The following is a 26,263-nucleotide window of genomic DNA, read 5'->3' as shown; positions in this document are numbered from 1 at the left end:
ATACTCGCACTTTGGGACCTGACTATGTTCCTACATTTTTTTTAAGGGATTGTATTGACTTTGTCAATGGCCCGCTTTTATATATATTGAATCTCGCAATGGAGACATGTATCTTTCCGGAAACGTTGAAGATTTCGAAGGTTACTCCAATCCATGAGAGTGGTACAGAGTCATCAGTGGAAAATTACAGGCTGGTAGCTGTTCTCTCTGCACCAGCAAAAGTTCTTGAGATGATCATGCACAACATGATTTCTCCAAAAATTGAGTAATTTATAATAAATGAACGGCATGGATTTAGAGCAGGCCGATCAACAGAAACTAACCTGATGGTATTTACCCATTATGTGTCATCGGTACTGGATAGAGGCCACCAGGTTGACTGTTTTTCGAGTCTTCGTTCTTTAAGTCGATCATGACATCCTGATGGAAAAACTCCAACTTATTGGATTGTCGGATCGATTTTTGAAGCTATTCGGGAGTTATTTTAGGAACCGTCAACAATGCGTATCGTACAGCCTTTATCAGTCACAGACCTTTTACACATTTTTGGTGTCCCCCAGGGCTCAAACTTAGGGCCGTTGCTGTTTACGATTTTTTTATAAATGACACAAACAATGATTACAAATGAAACTTTTATTTAATTCTTTAGTTCGAAGCAGACTTGAGAGTGGGTCCATTGTTTGGGCACCGCATCAGTTAAAGTATGGCCTTATGATGGAGAGGGTACAGAAAAAAATCTTGAGACTCATTTACTTGAGGTTGTATGGATACTATCCGTGGCTTTATCCAAGTGACTTTCTCTTAGGCATGCTTACATACTGCAGTCTGCAATTTAGAAGAAATCTTTATTTAGCTACGTATTTTTTTCGACTTATACGAGGTATAAATGAGAACTCTGCCATTCTGGGCAGTGTTGACCTGTGTGTCCCTGATAACTATCTTAGAAATAGAAACCATCAGTTGTTTATCCTCCCAAGGTGCATAACCAACCTGCCAATGGTAATGCCAATTGGGAAGGCGAAAACTATGTTCAACGAAATTGCTTCGGGTGTTGATATATTCCATCTACGTGAGAATGAGTTTAGGTGGACGTTATTTTATAAATTCTTAAAATAGGGTCTGCTTAACTCATCCAGTATACTTCCTTGTACCTATCTAGTTTATCTACTGATCTATCTCTTTTTTTATGTAATACTGTTATATTTATATATCTTTGTTTCTAAATGTCGTGTTGTGAACGTCTTAAACTTATAATTTGTAATGTCCACAATATGTTAAAAAAAATCTATGCTTTTTTACGTATCTATTGTCTACGTATCTAAAGTATATTAGTCTATGCTATTGTTTATGATCTGCGTCTGCGCAGTAGAGCGTAGCGAACTCCCGGTAAAAAACGAACTACGTTCTGTCAAAATAGTCGCTAGTTTGTTGGCTTCTCAGCGAATGGAAAGTTTTGTGTGTCATCATCAAATCGCGGTAGCTGAATCGCCCGCTTTTAAATTCGCCAACAAACAGCTCGTAAAGTAGCTCAATGTAATTGACGCTTAAAGAAGATCACTATAAGACATGTGTGTACTCACCTCATTTATTATTAATCTTATTAGGTACTTATTTTTAAATTTCAACCTCAGAAAAAATTAAAACATAGTAGTACATGGAAGTGTTCAAAAATAAAAATACACTTTTTTACATGAATTTAATTAATATATTTTCATGTAAATTGCGACTGCAATATACTACAAATAATAGACTTGTTACCTAAATATAAAAGATAAAAATATATATAGATATTAACATAAAAAAAATTATAGACATACGGGCTATACACCACTTTCTTTCCGGTAAGATAGCTCACGGTGAACTGTGAAATACGTATAATATTTATATGTAACCCACATTCGTTCGCGTAACTCTGTCTCATTCATTTTGTATTCCCTGGTTATGACGGTACTTTGAATAGAGACAGTTTAATATCGTTCAAGGCTTTTCTGTTGATTTTTCCGGAATATGTAGTTGGAAATTCGTCCAAGAAGACAACTCCTCCGCGTAGCTGTTTCGGTTCTGACAAGTTTTCTAAAATTAAAAGCAAACATTTGATATACTATGTAATTACCTAATTGGAAAAACTTACAATGTGGAATATAAGTATGAAATTTTGTTCATTTAAATTTCTGCAATCGTCTGGTTAATTCGAATTACATACTTAATTCAGTAAATATTACACTGTGGTTAGTGGTGCCAACGTGCCAATCTCTGATGCTATGGGTGAAAATTCATTCCCGCGTCTGACAAAAAACATATTATGTTGTGATCTAGATCAGTGTTCTTCAACCGGTGGTCCTTGGACCGGCGCCAGTCCGCAAGAGTTTATTACCGGTCCGCAAAAGCTTTGAGGCAAGGGATGGTGTGATGAGGGGTAGGTGATGAATAGAATCAGAAGGTTTTGATGCGTATAAAAGTAATTCCCCAAATTTATTATCCCTTAACACAAATTACAAATTCAATTTACAGCTTGTACAATATAAAGTTTATAACTAGATTTACGACGATAGTGTTTGTAATACAAATTATTTTAACGTTGAAGCGAGAAGCGTGTTATTAAGACGAGCGAATTTAAGATACTGATTTCTTGTTGGATTGCCACGTCTGTTTTTATATTGAAAGTAGACAAAGGAAATGCTATCCGTGGCGTGGGTAAGTTATTGCTGTTTTCGTTCCCACACTGCGGATCGCTTCCTGGAATTTTGTCTGCGAAATTTGATTAAGGTACAAACGTTATCAATCCAACAATGGATTTCTCACGACACAAAGACAGGAATGCACTGTTTACTCGTTCATTCCTGTGATGCGACAAATGACATCCGACACGTGAATATTTCTTCGGCCGGTGGAAGACGATCATATATCAGTTCGCACGGCCGCGTTTTGCTGATTATTAAAACATTAAATAAAATAAATTAAAATATTGTGATTATTAAAATGTTGTAATCTTTAGGTTTTCTTAACTGTCTTAACTGCTATTTACACATTTCACTGGTCTGCGGACTCCTTCCACCCTCACACCCCCCTTCCAGCGATATGCGGCACGTAGATCGCGATGAAAGTAGGTAGAGGTGGTCGCTTGAAGGTCCAATCAGATCTGTCTCGGTGGATGCTGCGGAGGTCTGCATCCCGGGACGTCTGCTCTCATGTCCTTGATGACTCTTTTGGTGATGTGCTTTTTGCAATTTGTCCATAGCAGGTAGCTGGAAACTGCGGCAATGATGACGATGATCAAGGCAAGCGTTGCCCACGACAGTTGGCCTGTCGACGTGTCGTTGGCAATTGCTCCGCCCGACGCAGTCTGTGCGACGATGATCTCTTCCTTTGTCTGTTGTGCACCCATTTTCGTATGCTGGTGTCTCCTGGTGATGATGATGGTAAAATACTGAATAATCCAGTTGAGTTATCCGTATTTATTACGAATAAATTGTTTATGCCTGCATTTTAAATATTGCGTACGCCACTGACCTACATTATAGGTCAATGTGTGTCCTTGCATTCGCTAACATAACTGTTTTGAAATCGGAAACTCCGCGTGCTGTTTTGAAACGCGACCCCGATTGCTTTGTTTGGCTCGTGCCTGATGTTGTTTAACCGATATTTGCTCTACTAGCCTAGAGACGGTCTGAAAAATGGACACGTCTGCCGTATCGGGTAACACGAGCTCTCACGGTGTCAGGATTTTTCTCAGGCTGTTCCATTGTTTTATTTTCCTTGAGAATGTACGCTGGTTTTCTTGCAGTGGTATTGAGTTGAAATTTGAAACTTGCTTCGGTTTGCTTTAGGTTTTTCCTTGTTTTGCGTTTTGTGTATACTGAATGAACATGTACATGGCACTTCAATGAATTGGGGCAAATGAATGTAGGTATGTACATTGCTGGTAGAATCAATGTTGAGACTTGTATTTGATATGGATCCGGGTAAACTTGAGGAGTCAATGGAAACATTTTGCGTTTGCGTTTTCCAACTTGCGATGTCCGCAGAAGTGAGGAAAAGAGCGTCTTAGCTGTGAGTGAGTTTCACAGGGCTAAGAGGGCTGCTCTGTTAGAACATATCTTCTGTATGTGTATAACAGAAAGCAGTGGGGGTAGTTCAAGAAAGAACAAAAATTGAACTACTGAGCGGTTTGCAAAAATGTTTGATTGAATGAGAAGTCTAGGGTTGTGGAAATATCAAAAGTCGCCTAAGCCAATTACTCATCGTCAGAAAACTATCTATTGTTTAGAATAGCTTCTTCGAGTAAAATTGCCTTAGGGATAAAAGTCGGGTTGGATTCTAGGTTTGCCAATGAATTTAAATGCGTGGGTTTGTACTATGTTAATTGCGTATGTACGTGTGTAGGAAAAAACCTTAAACTTGCCTGGGCAAAGTTAGCATCCCGTCTGCGCACACCAACCGGCGGGCGACGGTGGCCAAAGCGGGCTGCCTTGGGCTCTCCGTCGTGACGCTGGTGGTGTTTGGTCCAGCTGCTGGCGGCACCGGAACTGCCTCCTCCTGATTTGCTGAGGAGTCCACAGGGCTCCGGTGATTCGGCTGCGCTGGCGGCTGGATGAACGTGGCTGACGGGCGCAAGGATGTGGATCCTTGGCTGCTTGGTGTGTGTTGTCTAGTGCTGCTACACGTCGTAGTCCGGCAACCAGTCGTTCCAACCTGGCCATTATCACCTGGTGGAAGTTGACAGCTCCTGATGACGACCAGGTTGGGTTGTCGGAGTCATCAGGCGGGCTGGGTCTGATGATGCTGCAGTCAGGACTCTCCGGGGCTCCAAGTCTGATGGGGCCGCTGTCGGAACTGTCCTGTGACGTTGATGGGCAGCTGTCATCGGGCCAAGGTGATGGAATCGGTGATGCGACTGGTGAGTCTTGGTGCGCTGTCGTCGTCGATGCTTGGTACCCAGATGCGGTGTCCTCTTCCATGGTGCTGGATGTGGCAGTGGATGCCCTGGTACTGTACATCGTGACGTTGACAGGTCACGGAGTGATGTGGAGATCGAACTCGGTGACTGAACGCAAAGACGGCGTTGTAGTTGAACGCGGCGGGTTCTCGCTCCAACGAAAAGTAATTCTTTTCCGCCGGAGCGAGAAGCGTGTTACTCGTTGGACGATTTGAAGAGACTGATTTCTTGTTGGATTGCCACGTCTGTTTTTATATTGAAAGTAGACAAAGGAAATGCTATCCGTGGCGTGGGTAAGTTATTGCTGTTTTCGTTCCCACACTGCGGATCGCTTCCTGGAATTTTGTCTGCGAAATTTGATTAAGGTACAAACGTTATCAATCCAACAATGAATTTCTCACGACACAAAGACAGGAATGCACTGTTTACTCGTTCATTCCTGTGATGCGACAAATGACATCCGACACGTGAATATTTCTTCGGCCGGTGGAAGACGATCATATATCAGTTCGCACGGCCGCGTTTTGCTGATTATTAAAACATTAAATAAAATATATTAAAATATTGTGATTATTAAAATGTTGTAATCTTTAGGTTTTCTTAACTGTCTTAACTGCTATTTACACATTTCACTGGTCTGCGGACTCCTTCCACCCTCAGCTTTCACCATGCTATCAACCGACTATATCGCTACATGATTCCGGTAATTCGCACTAGAGGAAATGCTGGGAGAATTTTTAAGTCCTGCTGATATTAACCAGAAAGTCATATTCAACATTATAAGCCATTTAAAAGCGTTAGCTGAAAACTTTAATAAATATTTCTCTGAAAATACGTAAAGGCGGACCTCTAACCTCTGGATTAATAATCCCTTTTTGGAAGATTATTAAATCCTGCGCACTTGATCTTTGTGAGAAAGAAAAGCTGATCGAGCTATCTTCTGATGTCACTCTAGTGTCCAGACATAAAATGCAATAATTGTCTTAATTTAGGATATCCCTTGATAAAGAATATCCATCTCTGAATTATAAAGATCAGATTATTGGTAATTTTTTCGACTTCCTATTTATGTGAAAAGAATTTTTCATCTATGCCAGTAATAAAAACCAAACACAGAAATCGAATAGATGTTGATGCAACGCTTCATCTCTCGGAAACAATGTTGCAACCACGTATATCAAATTTGCTTACAAAGAAGCAACAGCATAATATGTGGCACTAACCAAAAGTTGTAATTTTAAAACATAAGATTTAATAAATAAAATTCCATCTATAATGGTTATTATTTCTGTCTAATAGGGCCGCGGGTGTTAAAAGGTTGAAGAACACTGATCTAGATCAAAGACACACTGAGTTAGGCGAAAGTTTTTAATAAGGCGCGTTGCACATCTAAACTCGTGTGACTGTAACACGTCAAATATGTGTATGTTTTTTGGGTATTCACATAAATTAAAATATACATAGAGGCCCACGGATTTACAATGGTTATCGACGTCAAAATCATGTTTTATAAACATGTGTTACCATATTGTTGGCCACATTAAAATATTCTTATTCTTTTCTAAAATATCAGATGGTTTTAAATTCAAGTGAAAAATAATATTTTTCGACATACTTTTCACTGCATTTTGAATATCTTCAGCAGAGACTTTTGCTCCTGGAAATAGTTGAACAAACGCTGCTGGATGCTGTCCATCAACGGGATGTGGTAAACCAACAATGCATACGGCGTAGACTTCTGGAATCTTGGCGATCTCTTTCTCTAATTCAGCTGGAGCAACCTTTAAAGAAAACATATATACCTGCGTATCAATAGTTATAGGTGCGTAACAGAAAAATAATTTGAGTGGGGGTCTAGTTAGAAAAAAAATATATATTAATATATTATTGATTTTTAAACGGCGGGAGGGGGCGGGGTCAACGAAATCCAATAGGTGTCACTTCCACATTTATCCATTTACTACTTTAAACTTCTCGTTGTTTCGACCATTGACACTGCACTTTTTCGGGTACATTATCCATACCCATACACTCTATACGTTGAGTCGAACAAAACAATGCTTTTTGAGACTTTTAATTAATTTTGTAATAATTAACGTGTTATTTTCATTTTCAAATCAATTAGCAAAAACACAATTTTGAGCACCCCGCAAACATTGAATTTTAATATTATAAAACATGAATGAAAGTCTATGCTAGTACTCAAAAAAGAAATCATTACAAGTAATAGCTGTTAGAGTATATGCTTCATAACTTTGCACTCCAGCTCTAGGATGAAAATTATTAATTATGTAATATATTCTAAAAATATTTTTTTATGTATTGTATGTATCTATTTATTTTTTTATTACTACATATATTATTAAAACAAGTGAATATCATTTGATCTAATTTTATGCGGTGTAATTAGGCAAAGAGGCGAATCAGTGTAGTAAAAAGTGTAAAACACCTTAGCACAAAATGACGATAAAAAGTATCTACCTACGTTTATTTTATATTTAGTATACCAAAAATTCTTCCGTGCTCCATCGACCATCCACTCCACATATCAATCGTATTAAGTCGCTTCGCATTGTGATTCAGAATGATCTATAATAATTATTCTATCATATTCAAAAAACATCAAATTATTCAAAGAAGAAACATACTCGATCAGTTATTTTTGTATTGCTTTGGTATCTTTCACGCAGCCAAAAGATCTTGGTTGATTTTTGACAGAAACTTTCAATTTTTCATTTATGATGGTCTAGTTTGCTATGATTCACTCATTAACTATAGATAACAATAGGTAGATAATAATATTAATTTGCATACAATTTGTCTAGGGACATCACTGGGTTTAGTTACCTGATAATTGCGAAATTTAAGCATTTCTTTGAGCCTGTCTACAATGAAGAAATCTTCTTCTTCATCGTAGTAAACCAAGTCTCCTGTCCGGAACCAATCTCCGTCAAAGGCCTCAACAGTTGCTGCAGGATTACCATAGTAGCACTGGAAGAATACTTCATGTTATTTAATAAATCAGTTTGGTGTGTTTATAAAAGACTAGGTGTTTGTACGCTTTTTTTTTCACCTGGTATTTATTTGTGTATTTATAGTCGTCTGTATCTCGCCTTCATTCTCAATAATTCATCCTCGTAGTTATAACTAGAGACCGGATTATATGCAACATAAAAGCTTGAAATATGCATGAAAAATGCTTAAAATATGCATGAAAAGTGTCAAAATATGCAACATTAAATAATATTAAAAAAACCGGCATATGTTAAATGCATCAGTAGCCTATTTTAGCGCTATTTTTGTCGGTAACGTTCATCGTGGGCGTAGCTCAAATGGTAGAGCGCTTGCTTAGCATATGAAAGGTAGCGTGAAACGGTAGCGTAGAAGACCCGGCGCCTCATTTTTTTTAATACTACACATTCATGAAACCACCAAATTTTACACACTAAAATTATGCATCAAACTAAAAATCCACAAAAGAAAGAACAATGTAATTATTATTGCGTTTGGAAAATAAAATGTAATTAAAATTAATTTGTCTGTTAACTTTCTCTTTGTAATACAATTGAGACGAAAAACATTAAAAATTCCCAAGCGGTACCCATCCAACCGGTGTCCACGCACAATGTTGTTTAACTTCAGTGATCGACGAAACCGTCAGCCACTCGGTCGGTAACATTCTGCGTTAACATTGCACAGCATTTTATTTTCATAGTCACGCCGAGCGGTAAAACATATACATGTTAAAATAGTATTTTATAGTTTTTATTTCAAAATCAGTATACAATTAGTAAGTATCGGCGATAATTATGAATTATTTAACATATTGTTACTCTTGTAAACGTTAACAATCAGCTACTGTTCCAAATGTTCGGTAGTAAACTCAAACTCGACAATATAAAACATTTCCGTCGTATGTAAATGTTCCAGGATAGTCAGCTATCCACGATGAGACACTTTTTTGCGTGAGGCATGGTACACATTAAACTTTGCACAAATAAATAAAAAAAAAATAAACTGTTGCAATGAGCGCGCGCGCGCGTAACATGCGTAATTTAATTGCCTAGTGGGAGGAGTGCTGCAGTAGGCGAGCGCGACGCAGAATGGTATCGTCCGTCCTTGTCTCGTGTGAGTCTGTGTTTTACTTGGTCTTATACGAGGGTAGCCGTTTATATTTCGGGAACAACTAACAAAAACGATTTTTTTATCAATGAAAACAGTTTTATTGTTTTTCAAAATATTCTCCACAATAATTTATACACTTTTCCATGCGTTTGAACCAATCTGAAAAGCATGTTTGCCACTTTACAGAAGGTAACTCCAAAACATGGTTTTGGAATGCATCAACCACCTCTTCTTGTGTAGAAAATCGTTGACCACGCAATTTATCTTTGACTGTCGGGAATAAAAAGAAATCATTTGGTGCCAAGTCGGAGCTGTACGGCGGATGACTTATAAATTTGATGTTTTGAGTACTCAAATAGGCGCTTGTTTGAGCCGATGTGTGAGAGTTCGTATTGTCTTGATGAAGGATGATTTGACGCCGGCGGTTGCTTTTCCTTATTTTATCAAAAACTTCTGGCAAAAAAATGGTTCTGTACCATTCAGAATTGACTGTTCTACGATTTTCTAAAGGCACAGTTGCGGCATGGTCCGTTTTTCCGAAAACAACAGGCGACCATTTGCTTCGAAGTGCTTGAGCGCGAGCAACTTTTGTTGGTTTAAGCTCATTTTGGAAGACCCATACGGTCGACTGCTGATTACTTTCGGGCTCATACGTATAGATCCAAGATTCGTCACCTGTAACAATCTTATAAACGTTTTTTGAAGCACCTCGATCGTATTTTTTTGATCATTTCATTGCATTAATCGACACGCGCCTTTTTTGTGCGATTGTCAAATTATGCGGGATCGATCGCAAACATAGCTTCTTCACGCCTAAATGTTCATGCAAGATCGTATACACGCTGGTGTTATTAATGCCCAGAGATGCCTCAATCTCACAGTATGTCACATGACGATCTTGCATTGTCAGTTCACGCACAGCATCGATGTTTTCTGGAGAAACAACCGATTTTGGACGACCTTCACGCGGTTCGTCTGTGAGCAAACGACGACCACGATAAAATTCGTTGAACCAGTGATATACCGTAGTTTTTGATGGTGCTTTGTCGCCATATAAACCACTAAGTTCAGTAATGCACTGTTCCCACTATAATCTACGTCGAAAGTTGTGAAAAATAATCGCACGAAAATTTTCACGAGTTAATTCCATTTTTGGCCAAGATAAATTATTCAAATGAATTTAAAAAAAATAAAAAGCGTCTGTTTGTTAAAACGTTCTAAGTACTTTTGCCGTTAAAAATGTCAAACTTCAAAATACAGAAGTCAAATTGCACCTAGCAACACCAGTGTTGCCAATTCCCGAAATATAAACGGCAACCTATGTATCCTACCAAAACAATATACGCGCGGCTGCTAAGTGCGCTCTAAAGTCCCGTCCAGGGTGAATTCGTTGGGCGGAGCGTTGAGCGGCGTGCGCAACTCAAACGTATAACCTTTCAACCGACATAATATGGGGACACTCCCAGAGTATGTGATTGGCATCCTACAATTCGCCACTTAACACGTTGATCGCCATGGGGGTCACCGGTGACCGGCAAAGAAGACCTGCCTTAGAGTTATTCTACAGCGCCGGCGGGCACGCGCGCAGTGCATTTTTCGATACGCGGTGACCGGCATGGCCCTTCTGTATATTACTGCCACTTGGCCTGAAAATATGTCTTCCCAGTCACAAAATATAGGCTCACTAATGTAAAGAATGTACATAATGAAAAAAAAAGTTTTCCTTTTGAATTGTAAATGTGTTTTTGTTAATATAAAAATAAAAATTAAATAGATTATAAAATATAAGTTATAAAAAATATGTAAATAATAAAAAAATAGAATAAAAAAATAGAATAAAAAAAATGATTATAAGGTATGTATACGTATATTTCCAGTTTATGTGTATCCAGATATTATGCTACCCAATTTGAAAACTTTTATTCCGTATTTGTGCCTTTTCTGTTTATTATACTATCTAAATCTAAATATAATTCGACCGCGAAATGGCACCATGCTCTCGTCAACACATATGGACAGGTGACTGGCGAAGTGGCCGGCCCGGCGCAATAGAATAAATTAACTTGTTGGCGCCGCGACGGACACATGTGGCCGGCACATCATAAAAACCAATATTTACGTAAAAAAATCATCAAAATGAAAAAAAACATTAAGTATATTCTTTCATTACCTATCAAATAATACCTTAGAGACAAATAATCATTTTTTAACTATTTTATGTAAAACTAGTTGGCGATCAATGTGATAAGCAAGTCGGAGATTCTATTAGGCCATGTGCCTACTATAGTTTATTCAGATATAGGTAATATATTTTTAAACTTCTGTAGGTACTACAATAATCATTTAAAAAAGATGGCAACATCGTAAAAATCAAAAACAAAAAAAAATCACATGGAATGTGATGAATTAACTTCCAAATTCAGCCAGTGGACAACCTATAATAGTGCTTCAAGAATAATGTGAACATACTTTGAAAAGAGTCCATGGAGAATAAAGCAGAAGCTCTCCAACTTTATGGGGACCTAATTCATCTCTGGTCTCTGCATCAACCACCTATAACATAAAATACTACAAATAACAATATATATTTTTTTAATTATTATTATTGACAGAGAGTACGTACGTACTCGATGTTATTTAATTGATATAAGTTTTGTAATGTTCTATTTGAAATGTTTCGTGTCTGGAATGTCAAGTTGATCTAATCATAGTTCACCGTGAACTGTTGTATATAAAACTGATGGGATTTGATTGAAATCATACTAATGTATAAATAAACACTTTTAAAAATATTTAATAAAACTCACCGTAATACAATGGAAACACATAAGAAAATATGAGGTAAGTAAATTAGAAATACCTACAGTCATATCATATACCTTTATTTATTTAAAATTCTAAATGAATGAAGTAGGTTAGCAAGTAGGTGCTTGTAAGTATCAAGTCGCACCTACCCATCAAATATCAAAGTAAGTTAACTAAAATTTACGAATAAATTTCTCAAATAAATACAAATAAAGAAAATTATAAAATATTTCTGGGGATGTTCCTCATCTACACCATCTATGAACGGCGCACCACTGGTTAACACTTACCTTCCACTTGTACCAAGGCATCAACTGTCCGCATGCACCTCTTTTGTACCTAAATGGACGGCATACAGGACCTGTTTCTGTAACTCCGTAGTAATTTTCGACCTGTCCATTTGTTAAATACTTCTGCAAAAATTAAAAAAACAAAATCAACAATATAATTTGTATTGGCAAACACAGTGGAGGCGGAGCGCGTGGGTGCAGCAAAAATTCTGAATCTTATAGACCTAAAAAGTCTTTGCCACCGTTTAGCCACTGTCAAATTAGAAAACACGCTACTCTATTTAAGACAATACTCTTGACGAACGATTAAAGCTTGTCCGGATGACGCGTGTCTCGCTGCGATTCGTCGCGAGTGCATGTGGACGGCTCACTGAGGTCACCTGTACCTGGAATGTGCGCGAGTTTTTACTCGCTAGTCAAATGGTGCCATGTGGACAAGGCCTTACAGAGCGTAATGCCATGCATCGACGACGACCTATGAAACTAATAATACATCAGTGGTGAAGGGTGACTTTTGGAAAGAGGTGGGCGATGGAGATCAGAGAAAAAGAACACACTTGTCAGGTATACTTACGGGAAATAAGAAGATAATACTACGATATTACTACTGATGAATAGGTGACATCAAATGACAGCGACACACTAATTCAACGAAATTTCAATAACTCATTGACGACACAAAATTGAGCGATGGGCTTATATTTTGTATTTTCCTAAACATATTATATAACTATAAACACATTAATAATCAAGAGATAAAATTATTTTTTATTTTTAAAAACGTCTAAGTATATTTATTTATATGTGATTGGATGCCATATAAATTATTTTTATAAATTATTAATTATTTAACGAATATAATAAATATTAAACGCAATGATTTTAGGCTAACGCATCAGAGCCTATCGTTTTCAATAAACTGGGATAAACATGCTGAGGTCACGTGAAATAAAGTCCATACAAAAAACTCTGCGCTTTGCGCCTCGCGGGGGGGTTCCGCCCCCTAGACCCTCAGATTATGGTTACTAAAACCCTGACGGTTAAAATTATTAAACATGGAACATGCTTTGCCTACTGATTCCCCGAATCTCTGGTTGTCCAAATTCGAAATAAAAATTATTTGTCAAAATAACCGAATCCAAAGGATTCAAACAAATTTACTTTTCTGTAAATTATGTAATTACAATAATAAAACTAAAGAAGTAATAATAACAGACGAACAATACGTCGCACAGAATGTAGGCTACTGAACGTAAAATTAAAATAATTGGCGCTCGTAAGTAATCGGGGCGGGGCGCGGGCTTCGCGGACGGGCTGCGCGTCTATAGTTATTCTACGTATATCTTTCGTAACGCTTTTGCGTCGGAGATCATGAGTAAAACATGTTCCATGTTAAAAATCATGACAATTCGCGGCAAATAATTTGATAAATTTGTTAAAGACAGATGTTGCGCTATGGCATATTTTTTAAAATCTTTAACAGATATGCTGTATTTCTTTATAATACATTCTTACCTTCCTACATATACGACAGATGTCGTTGGCAAATTAAATTATTTTTATACAAGTGATTATATTATACGTCAATATGCAACTGAAAATTATATTTATTAAGAAGGTAGGCTTTAAATAATCGCCTAGTATGGAATCTTCGCCACTGTAATACATTAATTATAATAACCTGCAATTCTTCGACGTTTTGGTGTGTTGCGTTGCTTCCTAAACAGGCAATTGCATGAACGCTGGAAAAGTCGCATTCCTTAATTTGTGGATGGTATAATAATGAAGATATTATGATAGGTGTGAGAAAAATAGAATTCGGCTGCAAGATAAAAACAGTTTACATTAATTAAAATACATTATTACAATTAAATACCGTTAACACTTTAACAGGTTTACATTATTTTCATTGGTCCAAATTAACACGGAAAGCATTCCATACGCAAAGCGGTAATCGACAGCCTTCTGCAAGAATAGGTACATTTGTAATAATATTATAAGGTACGGCAAAAATTTAGGTTGGCAGATTTGAATTTGACTGATTATGTTCATTTAAAAAGTGCGAGCATGTGTTGCTGAAATTTATTGTTTTTGTGGTAGTGGTAATTATTTTTAGTTATTTTAGTAGAACATATGGTTAACTACGTTGTGTTTAAATTTGGCAGACTTAATGAGAAGCAACACGATCGTATAGATAACGTTTCATAGTTAAGTTGATAATAATTAAATCGATATTCTACTGTGCGTTATACGCAAGAAACACGACTTCATTTTGCCGAACAATAGGCGCTCTCTATATATCATTACTCTAAGGTTGCATCAATTCATGAGTGCCACAGGCTTTGCGTGTCAAAGAATGCCGAGAGGAGTGTGGGCAATCCGTTGACAAAGCTGTTCGACTGCCAAATTATCCGAGTCACGATCCTAAGTCATGAGGTCCTGACGAAGAAGAAAAAATGTTGGTACTGGATTATTTGTTAGGTTAGGTTAGATTAAAATTCTTGAATTCATGAATTATTGTCTAAATTGTCTGAAATGAAAATTGTCGCTGTTGCCCATCGGCTCCTCCGACCTGGTTGCTACTAAGGCCAATTATCTTGTTTTCAAAAAAATTGCGGCGTCTTACTACGGGTGTGAAGATTTCTTCACATAAATTTTGCTGCCTGTCTGATTAGCTTCGTTCTTTGATTTAATAAACAAGTAGCTTCATTTTCTTTTTAGTAATTTCCATGTGCTTTTTCTCTCCCTGGCACTTAAACTCAGTAAACTCAGTCAGAGCTCACTTGGAGCGTAGCAACCTAAGTCTTGGGAATCTTCTCCCAGGACACTCCCAGACCAGTTCTTAGATGCTTCACATCACCAATTGACAGGTCCCGTGATACTCTCGATTAAGACTGAGGGTGGTACGGGGCGGGTTTGGTGGAGGGAATTTAACTTCAATGTCGCTCTTCCCGCCTGGCTTCTAGTAAACAGACTTGTACCAAAATGTTCCATTCACTTAAATAATTTGTATTCTTTCCGTTCTTGTTCGGACCCAAAAACCTTTCCTCTTGTGTGTGCGCATGTTGGCAATGAATCCACCTTGTTCAGTCAAAAAGTTGTAGTGGTCAGGAGTCCAATCACCATTGTACATTATAAAAATATAAATAAATATACATACCCAGTTAAATATAATTTAACATCCACTCGCACACTAAATACTGGCATGATATTCTTAAATATTATTTGATTGCATATATGGATCGGTCACCTTGTACTTATTGATAGCTTCCAAAGCTATTTCAGGTGTAAATGGCAGGTGGGTTTGAAAGCGCGTCATCCCTTTCAGTGCCGATGTCATGCATAGTAATATGGCGGACGTCCACGCGTATGATGAGAATGTCAGTACACTCTCAAACAAATTAACCGAGTATTTTTCGAAAATTTCTCTGAAAATGGTAGTAAATAGTAAATATTATACATTTGAGTGCATTCATTCTTTTTCATAAATGTAAACAACATTTGACATAGGTACTGTTACCCAGTTACGTCCCTAGAGAAAATGCCGCCCCTAGGCAGCGTCAAAATGCCACCCCATTACCTAATATTTTTTATTATCCTTTCATGACTTCAATATCTAAGAAATACATTATTAACAAAATATAATATACCACAAAAATTAATTTAAATGTAATCTCTACTTCAATAGACAATATTATGAGTCCACGGTTTCAGATACGTTTAAAAATACACCTGACAACTTTCAAAACTCGCGAATGACTGGCAAAAATATTTGGATAAATTAATTAGGTTCCTAAGTATAAACCTACCTATAATTCGCAAATCTGCTCGTGTCATTGCTGGTCATCAAGGAGTGATGTCCAAAGACAACGGAAGTAAACTAGACATCGCGAACCCAACGAAAAAAAAATACAGTCCTGTTAAACCGTTTATGCTAATTAATAGGTACATTTTGTTTCCCACCAGTGAGCTGAATTTTTTAATGGAAAGATATTTCCGTTATTACTAAGTTTAGGTACCTATTCCTATGTATATTTATTGATTCTCCTCGATTTGCCGCCTTTCGTGTAACTGCTGTCCCCAAGCGACGCTCAATCTGCCTACCCCCACGGGACGTCACTGCTTTTACCATTCTATTATTCCGATGCATTATTATCGTCTAACTAAACTCTCGTCATAAGAAGACTAAGGTTCATTTTAAACATACAAAATATCCGACCTTTCTTGAAAAAGCTCGTAAAGATATCTATAGATTGGTGATAACATTGCCCATCGACGATCCCCATAGGCGATTTTGGCAAAATTCGAGAATGAAAACCTGACCTAACCTAACAAATAATCCAGTATATAGGGTATTTTTTAAATTTGTTTGCCGCTGGCTTCCTGTAAACCGACAAGAACCGTGTTTTATTTAGACATGAATTTCTGTACCTTAGAGCTAAAAGTGCGGAAGTCACATTTTTATCATTTTTTAGTTAAGTACATATTATGCAGATTTAAATGTATACTTATCCAAATTCTCTTAATGCTGAAAACTTGGGAGTCCAATGTCACATGGTTTTCAAAATACTTCTAAAATTATGGTAGTCCAATTATTACACTTTAGAACTGAAAGAGTGGATCTCCATTCAAGTCATTTTTGCTTTAACCAATATCAAAAAGATTAATTGCAAAAGTGCTGAAATCCAATATACGGAGTTTTAGTCCGAACGCGAGTGAGTATTTTAACTAGATTAGATTAACTATGTTAAAACTGCTCTCCTGCGAAATATTGAATGTGACTTCCAGACTTTCAGCTCTTAGGTACAGATTTTATCTCAGTACTATACGACTCAAAGAGGTTGGAAGGTCTTTAATTACGACCATACATTTCCAATACAACATTTCGTATAATACGGCGAACTGCATACGTACAAATTCCCGGACACAGTTAAAATGCAATAGCTCGTTGCCATTTCAGCACTTTGGTGATTTACCTGTGATTCCTATTTTTTTTTAAATTCTTGAATTACTCAAGAATAATTTTTCTTGATAATTCGAAAGTGCTTTAAATATTGATTTCCCTTTAGAATCTTCGTTTGATCGTAGTTGGTTTATAATCATTAGTTATAGAATAATATAAAAAATAACTTTTAAAATCTTTAATAAAGTAATTAATTGAATATGTAGGTTCAAAACAAAAAGTCTTCCCTCCACCACTTACACATTGATTCGCATACAAATAATGATACAATTTTGTGCGGGCTTAGGGACATTATATTAAGTTTTATTATATTATCTCAATCGAGTGAACTGAGCTACTTTGACCATTTAAATTAAAAATAATAAAGTTACTTGGTATAATTTGAACATTTCAAAGAGCATTTAAAAAATGGAGAGAAGCCATTTTGCTTTCAACCTACTCAATTATAATAATTAAGTAAAACTTACGGCACGAGTATTGGAATCGCAAAATTTTCATGGGTCAAACAAACTCCCTTTGACATTCCGGTAGTACCGCTTGATAAGATTATAAATGCTGTGGTTGTTTTGGGATTGAAATCAGCTGATCTACTCAATAAAAATATAATTAATCAATTCACATAAACATGCCTTGAATAAGTAATTTGTAATGACCATAAATAAAATACTAAAAAATATTTAAAAAGTCAGTTGAAAAATGTCCGAAACAAACAAGAGTAGATGGTGTATCAATTAGAGTTTTAGATTGTTATCAGTAATGAAAATAACGAATTACATGAAATCACTTAATGGTAAGGGTGAACCGATATACTTGTAATATGAAGGGTCCATTTCTTAAGCGGGAAAAAATTTAAATCATGCAAGGATTTCAGACATAGAACAGATTAATATGATAGAAATGCGAAAGCCAGCTACTATAGACCAAGTTTATGAAGCCAGATTTAATGACTTAATAACAACCAGGCTGTAAAACGCAAAAAAGCTGCTCTGGGTGTCCTTTAATATTATCAAATATTAGAGGAGACATGTTTCAATTTTCTCATTAATTTATTTTATGGTCACGTATTATTTTCTTGTGCTTATGGTATTTAACATTTTTTTAAATGTTCTTATGTTTTTGTCCAATGCTAATGCAATTGCTGATGCAAACCTTTGCTTCACAAATTTAATATATGAATATAAAGAAAATATGAGATATTTTCAAATCTTTTTCACTTTTTAAATTTCCATAAAAAATATATTAAGGAGGGGTTGGCAGCCGAGCCGAGCCAGTTACTGATTTGCAATAAATAATGAAGATTTTCGATTGGATAATTTGTTCAAATTATTACCATTTATTTCGATATGCAATAATCATCAGTTTCTAAAAACAGTTTACCATATTTCATTCAAAGTATGAGCAATAACTATCATTACCATCGAAGTTTACAGTTTCGTGTCACAGCCTGAATATAGTGGGTCTTGCTTATAATCCAGTCGCTTAATGTTTCGGTATTAAAAATTAGCTCGGATTCCAGTCAATAGATATTGTGCAATGTTTATATTAGTATGATGATATTTATTAAAGATTCATAATATTTGTGATTGAATTATTGATACAAATGGATTAAATAAACAATTTTGAATTTAAATGTATTTAAGTTGTCTGAATTCTGTACTTTTTTTTTTCTTCAAAAAAATACTCTTCCCTCTCTAGAAGTAAAAATTTTGTAAGTAATAAAAAAGTTCCCCAAATTCAAAATTTTGTCTGTAAAATAAAATCTGTAGTGATGAACTTACTGAAATTGATTCTCATTACCAGTTGGTTTTGATAATTCTTCGAATGACGTGTAGTTTCCCCGTGGTTTTTCTCCAAATACCACAATTTCTGTCGAATAATTCAGTTCCATAAGCACTTTTTGAAACGTCAAAGCGACTTCTGCATCACAGAATATTATATCAGGTTTTCCCAATAAAATGTTGTTCTTTATCTCCACTGTAAAAAAATATTTGTGTACATTAATTCCACTCTAGACGGGTTCATTGGCAAACTTTCTGCACTGTATAAACGATAACGTGTCGGCTTATAATGTCAAGTGTCCTGTGTTCGAATGCCTGGTCTAACAAAATTCATAATATGAACATTATTATGTTGTTTAGGGTCAGAGTATGGACCTAATGGGTTGAAAAGTGGTTTACCTGGCCACCTATTAACATTCTTGAATGAGGCTTAGTTCTGCAACATAAATTCTTACTTGGAAATTCAATTTATCTATTTATATTTGAATCGAGCATATTCTTTTAGAAATTGACATTGTCAGAGATAAATCATTTTCAAAATCGTGTTTCCTATCCGACACTATCCGATACTTCTTTATAGCTTTCCACGAATCCGTACCTAACAAATTAATTGTAATGTCGTTTAATACTTTCTATATCCTCGATATGCTAGTGCTGCACTGGATACATCTATCAAACTATTATGAGAGTATTCTGTTATTTGTTTTATTTCACGACCCGATTGTCCGACAACAAGCAATTGACGATAACAGGAAGTCGCTGTGACTGTAACCGCATGTAGACGACTTCTAGTGACGTACCTGTCTTCTCTTTAGATACTACTCTCTCTTTTTAGATACTAATACTTTTCTTCTTCGCAATATGCCAAAAGTTTAGTAATAATATTCTAACATCACTCCTGATAGTTTTAGATCTTATATTTTTATTATAAGAAACTTCAAATTACATAAATTCATAGATCCGTACACCACGGAAGCACGAATTGAAATGATAAATTTGGGAGCGTTCCTCATTTGAAAACGGAAGTGTGATTAGTTGTGAGGGGATTGTTAGTTCACAGTAGACAAGAAAATCTTGTTCAACGGTATTTGCGTGTCAGATTATTTTTTAAATTTTGTTTTTACGTTTACGTGTATACGTCTTATCCCCGTCTCGCTTTCTCAAACACATTTACATAATATTATGTTTTCTCTCATATGTTACAGATAAATACGTTTATTCAATTCTAAACTATCCTAAACGCCAATTTTTCGAAATACGTTTTTTTACAACAATCGATTCTCTATGAAATTTCCAACATTCTGTATAAACCTAAATGCATAGGATTATACTGAATTTAAGAAACAATTATTTTCATGCCAATTCTTAAGTATCCTAAGTGACATTATTTGCCAATGTATTGAATTTTTCATAAATTTGAAATTGGAAAAAAACCCCCAAAATTTATTGTAATTTGAAACACAAAAAATGATTTTTTAATATTTTGATATTACAGAACTAAATCGAATTAAGTATAGAGTTCATAATTTCTAAATTTCCCTTTCCTGCACATTTTATGATTTGGCGTTTAGGATAGTTTAGAATTGAATAGACGAATAGATAAATCAAATCAAAACAAATATAAAATATGTATCATTTCTCATCAATTTAAAAATGTATGACCATTAAATGTATTAACCCTTTTTGTTATTATTTGCTGATTCGTAGTATTAGCATTAATGACTTACTATGTGTCATGTTCACTGCCAATGTCATGACTGCTGTTCCTACATATAACGAAGCTATGGCAGGAATCGCTAGATCAAGGTGATTATTTCCGCACAGCATCAGGATCTTTCCCAAACCGATTCCCCGAGAAGTCAAGGCTTGGGCAACTCTTATGCTCCGCAGTCTCACGGAACCATGGGTCTCTGATTCACCAGTCGAGATGTTAACCTTATGGCATAGAAAAAATAAAACATCAGCAGCCGTATGTTGTAACTTGTGACATGAAGTCACCCGGCGACATGACGTCATATGACATCATTGTGACGTACTACCGGAGTGAGTCAATAGTCTTCGAGAAATTAACGCTACTCTAATACTGGCGTTATTCATTGTCCCCATACACAAATAGGTGTTTCAGCATAATAATATCTATGGTGAGCCGTGTGCATTGAGCGGCTCACCTCGATGCGTGTATTAAGCATACGTCACGATTACGCCATGTCGTCAGGTAACTTCATGTCAGAAGTTACAATATAGGGCTGCAGATCTGCGACAACTCAATAAATGGCAGTAGCGGGTTTAGGGATTTTAAGGCCCCCTCGCGATAAAAAATAAAATACAAACCATAAATTGCAACTGCCAACGTAACTAGTATACATAAAGAAAGGTATCTTTTCCATATCCAAATAATATTATTGAAGTGATGACAGTGATGACTGATGGCAATAGCCCCCACAAGGGGGGGCTGACAGGGCTCTGGCCTGGGGGCCTGGGTTTATGAGCGGCTCGGCGTGATGGCTTGACCAAATAAGTGAGATAAACGCACATTAAAATTTTTCTCTAATACCAAAAAAGTCGCCTGCGGCTCTATTTTATTTAAAATATCTTAACATTTTAAAATAATATGTGGTTATGCAATACAATTTTTGATTATTGTGTGTACACGACAACTCCATAATTCAATTAGGTGTTTTCAAAAATACATAATTTACCTCGAACACTATTTGGAAAATGCTTGTAGAGTGTCAAACCTTAGCGATAGGTAGGGACCCATTTGAGGATGTGGAGGCCATGCTGACGACACATAATATTATTAGTGGTTTAGTTTTTTTTGTGAACAAGCGGGTACTTATCTGTTGTGTGGTTAAGTTATAATATGCCCTTTTCTTATTAGTTGCAGAGATTATGTTATGTTTTGAGTAATATTAATTTTATTCTATTATATTCAATTCAATTTCAATTTATTTATTTTTTTAACATATTGTGGACATTACAAATTATAAGTTTAAGAGGGAATGGGACGATTTGGCACCGCGAACTGGCCTCCGGCGATTGGCCTCCGGTAATTGGCCGCCGGTACAATCGGACGCCGGCCCAATTGGACGCCGACCCAATTCGACGCCGACCCAATTGGCCTCCGGGAGGATTGGACGCCGCACAGTTGAATTAAATGCGCAAAGGAATAGACGTACGTTTCGGTTTGTTGGAGTAAAAAAGCAAGTCAGTTTAATATGCTTCTATCTTCTCAGTAGTTGTACCTTATACATTTCGCGCTTGACACATTTTTAATATAGATTGAGAATAATTATTATGCCTTATGATGTTTATTAAACGAAAATAATTCTTCCCTCGTTAAAACTTAAAGATGTGCATAATCAATTAATTTATTGTCTATACATGGGTACTTATTTATATTTACAACAAATATTAAAAATAACGTTGGATGTTCGAATGAAAATAACATTATATTTCAGCGTTTTGTCCGTTGCATGCTTCTGTTTTCTCATGTTCTGTTTTGTCATGTTTGGTTTTGTCACTGTTCTGTTTTGTAATGGAACCGAACATACTATATTTGCGTATGACTTAAATTCATATCCTTTATGTGAGTGCGGAGAAATCCAAACCTTTGAGCACAGATTGAGGGTCTATCGGCGCCGCGCTAGTACTGTAGTCTTGACTATGTGATTTTGTGTTTGTGACTGATTTTGTTCGAGTATCACTACCCTGCTGCCATACGAGTGAATTAATGAAATATCCATACCTGATTTATTTTGACACCATTTCTCTCCAGCCTAATCAAGATTTGTCTTCCGAGATGTGTATCGATGGATTCCACAATTTCTTCAATCTTTTCGAATGAAATTTTTGACATTTTTAAACACTTACAACCATCAAAGGTGGATAATTATTTGGAAGAGATTAAACTATCGCCGTGTTTTGCAACGATAAACTATTTCCGCAAATATGGAAACTAACAAGTCACGCACGAAAAACTATTTCTTTTCTGATTCAGATGATGACAATGTTTTATACCAACATGCATTAATGAAAAACAAATACGAAAATTACACTAAAAATGAAAAGGTTTGTAAATTTTAATGATAACACGAATTTAACTGAAATTGTTATAAATAATATTTATTTAAAAAAAATCAAAATATAAATGTTTTATTCATTGCAAACAAACAGTTACATTGTATATTACATAGAGCAGAGTTGGCAAACCTTTTGACGTACGCGTGCCAAAATTTCCCAAATAATATTTTTCGACTGTCAAGCAGTTTTTCATGGCGAAAAAAAAAGTTTTTTCAAGTTTTCTAAAAAAATATTTTTAAGAATTCTATTAAAATAGCTTAAACTTATAATTGAGTTCTTAATATTCTATCTTTCATCGTATTTCTAGCCGAAGGCATATCTTTTATTCTTTGAATATTTGTTTTCAAATTTCTCAAAGAGGTCGTGGAAGCATTCAAACCACTCTTCATTCATATTATAATATTCTCGAGATAGTTCGTTGTTGTGTTCTCTCAATTCTTTTCTATGATATGAAAGTATGGACGCTCATCGAATAGATGTCACGGAGAGTTAAGGCTTTCGAGACGTGGCTGTATAGACTCATCCTCAAACTTCCTTGGACTGGGTGACAAAATATGTTGAAGTTCTCAATCGAATGGGAAAGGACCGAGGAGTTCTGCGTAGTATCAAAACTAAAAAACTACCGTACCTCGGCCACATTATGAGAGTACAAAAGTAAAACATTCCCTAACTTTTCATCAATGAAGGAAAGGCCAACGGTGAGCATAGCAGAGGACGACGCCGTATTTCGTGATTTAAGAACCTCCGTGATTGACACGAGTGTAGTTCCACTGAATTGTTCCAGTCCGTCCACACGGGGCCCGATTGGCCACGCCGAATTGATATCAACCGAGGCCAACTTTGAAGCATTTGAAAAATTTGCTGCGTCATATGGAGGACGGAATAATTCCGATCCTTCCTTAGATGTATCACTTTCAACTCCTGACTCCTTTGTTTCGGCAAAGTTTCAGTAGGCCACTTCATATCATTAAAGAAAATGACGGCAGAGCAAATCAAGATTCTTTTTTATTTCTAAAACTATTTCTTTAAGCACTAAGGTACATGGTTGCTACATCAGTCCCTTGCAGATTCGTTTCGGGACAAGGAAGTGTGGTACTAAAATCTTTTCATTCGGACACGTTTATAGCGTCATGGAAGGTGGCCGTGCACAATATACATAGCGGATGGATATGGAGTAACTCAAATCATGTACCGGGTAGTATATGATAAGGCAAACATCACCTGATGGTGGCCGACCTTCGCTAGGGGATGGCACGATAAGAAGTATCTGATCATTTCCAAAAGTGCAAGAATTTACTTTTACAAGTTTCTGTTGTAATTTTACTAATACAATTATTTCTATTAATGAACGTGTGAAAAAAATAACGACGTTTGTCAGTACAGACATAGTCAGATATCAGTATATCAACGTCATAGTCAGAAAGAACGAAAATGTGAGGGGTTTATGCGATTACATAACCAATTTAATAAAATCGCAGAATAATGCAAGAGTATTATCGATATTTATCGATATTAATCAAAAAACAAATTAATTGCTCCATCAATAGTTTATTATTTTCAAATTATATTACATTGTTAAATCTCGTGAATTATTCGTTGAGTAAAAAAATAGTTTATAATCTCTGAAGATCACATTAATTAACAAATATATATTTAAACAATAAAGAATATTCACTAAACATAATAGGTATCTATCTTTCGAAAGAATCATAATTTTTTGTGTCACACTAGAAGTGTTTGTAATGAAAATACCGGTCTCGTAAAATTATTTTTTTATGTTTCAATCGTGTTTCCTAGATTTTATAACTAGGCGTTACCTAATTTTGATTTATTATTAAACGTTGCCGATCACTGCTGATAGTTTAATAAGTAATTCGAGAAGTAGATTATATAATATAATAATATAAGTTATATAACACATCAAATGATAAAGAAATAATAAAATATAGATTTGAAGACATAATATGTTTATTTATGTACTGTTAAATACAATTGAGATAGGTATCTTATTTGTTTCGGTATTACTCTGTTTTCAACAATAGTATCAACTTTACATAATAATAATAATATACAGTATACACACATTGTACCTCGTTAGTGTTCCACATTAGTGGTCCTCGAGCCGCTCCATTATTTTATTGAAATATTAAGAGTAGCTACTCCTATTATAGTATGGTGTTGTATATCGCTATCACAGAGCAGATTAATAAATAGAATTCAGCCCCAATACACCACATTTTGAAGCAGTGTTTTGAATGTGTGAGTGTCCTACGAAAATAAAACACATATTATAGACGTGCAATAGCGTGCGTTACAACCTTCAAATACACGAATATTGAATAAGCACCAGTGCATGAACCGAAAGTAGTTTTCAGATCGAATATTCTTCGACACTCGAGATCGGTTGCCTGTAACTCCACACCCGTTAGGTATATCAGTTCCCATTATTTCTGAGTTCCCTGATGCACACCTATTTATGGGTTAAACATTTTTCAATCAATGTAACCATTGTAACTGTATGAAAAGATATAGATATTTAAGCATTTTATTCCCACCATAGTGTATGTATACAATGATATTCGATACAATATATTCTTATAAAAAATTTAGGCACCTATATAATTTGAATGTTTTTACTTGGCTTGCCATCATTCAAACATAATATAAATAAATATCAATGATTTTTCGTGTAATTCTAGAGATTGAAATAAATAGGTGTTCGTTACAATTTTATATAGAAAGTAGACAAGAAAATTTAATCAGTTTCTATCTACTACTTAGTAGTTTTAATTTATTTTGCTCTTAACAGAATGTTCTTTATTGCGGATTGAGAATAATTATCATGCGTCAGGCTTTTAAAAGTAAAAGAACTCCTTTCACCTTGGAACTTAAACACAAATTTACAATTAAATCATTATTTACATATTGTGCATATTCAAATTCTCACCAAGAAGTAGGTATCAAATAATAATATATTAATATTAAATATATATTTATAAAGTACCTCTAATTCACGAACGTCGTATTTAATTCAATTGCGTGGCGCCCTGTTATCCCGGCGCCGAATCGTCCTAGACCAGGGATCTCTGTGTTTTCACACTTTCCACGTACTCAGGGGTGCATTTAGTAGCGCGCTTGGTTGTCTGTCAAGCATATGGTTGGGGGGTTCTAAATTAACCATTTTTGTTTTATGTTGTGTTGTTTTGGTCATGACTAGGGAGCGGATTTATGTGCAACAAAAAACATGATTATATGCATGCACGTATGCACTGAAAATCATTAA

General features: G+C 35.7%; 1 protein-coding gene across 1 annotated transcript; it reads right to left on the bottom strand.

Annotated features, from left to right (window-relative positions):
• Window positions 1–1,827: 1,827 nt before the first annotated feature.
• On the bottom strand, window positions 1,828–22,884 carry LOC147071285 (luciferin 4-monooxygenase-like). The gene is made up of 10 exons (XM_085947888.1): window positions 22,646–22,884; window positions 20,625–20,832; window positions 18,898–19,093; window positions 17,587–17,706; window positions 15,407–15,584; window positions 13,838–13,978; window positions 12,157–12,279; window positions 11,531–11,614; window positions 7,784–7,927; window positions 1,828–2,073 (listed from the first exon to the last, which is right to left on the bottom strand). Exons 1-10 carry the CDS (start codon window positions 22,754–22,756, stop codon window positions 1,978–1,980), a joined length of 1,401 nt encoding a protein of 466 aa, XP_085804014.1. The 5' UTR covers window positions 22,757–22,884; the 3' UTR covers window positions 1,828–1,977.
• Between the last annotated feature and the right edge of the window lie 3,379 nt (window positions 22,885–26,263).

This window comes from Rhyacophila brunnea, unplaced genomic scaffold, assembly GCF_057557595.1.
Source record: "Rhyacophila brunnea isolate RB1 unplaced genomic scaffold, BYU_Rbru_1.0 scaffold_20, whole genome shotgun sequence".
NCBI classification, from domain to species: domain Eukaryota; kingdom Metazoa; phylum Arthropoda; class Insecta; order Trichoptera; family Rhyacophilidae; genus Rhyacophila; species Rhyacophila brunnea.
This window is presented reverse-complemented; position numbering and strand designations above follow the sequence as displayed.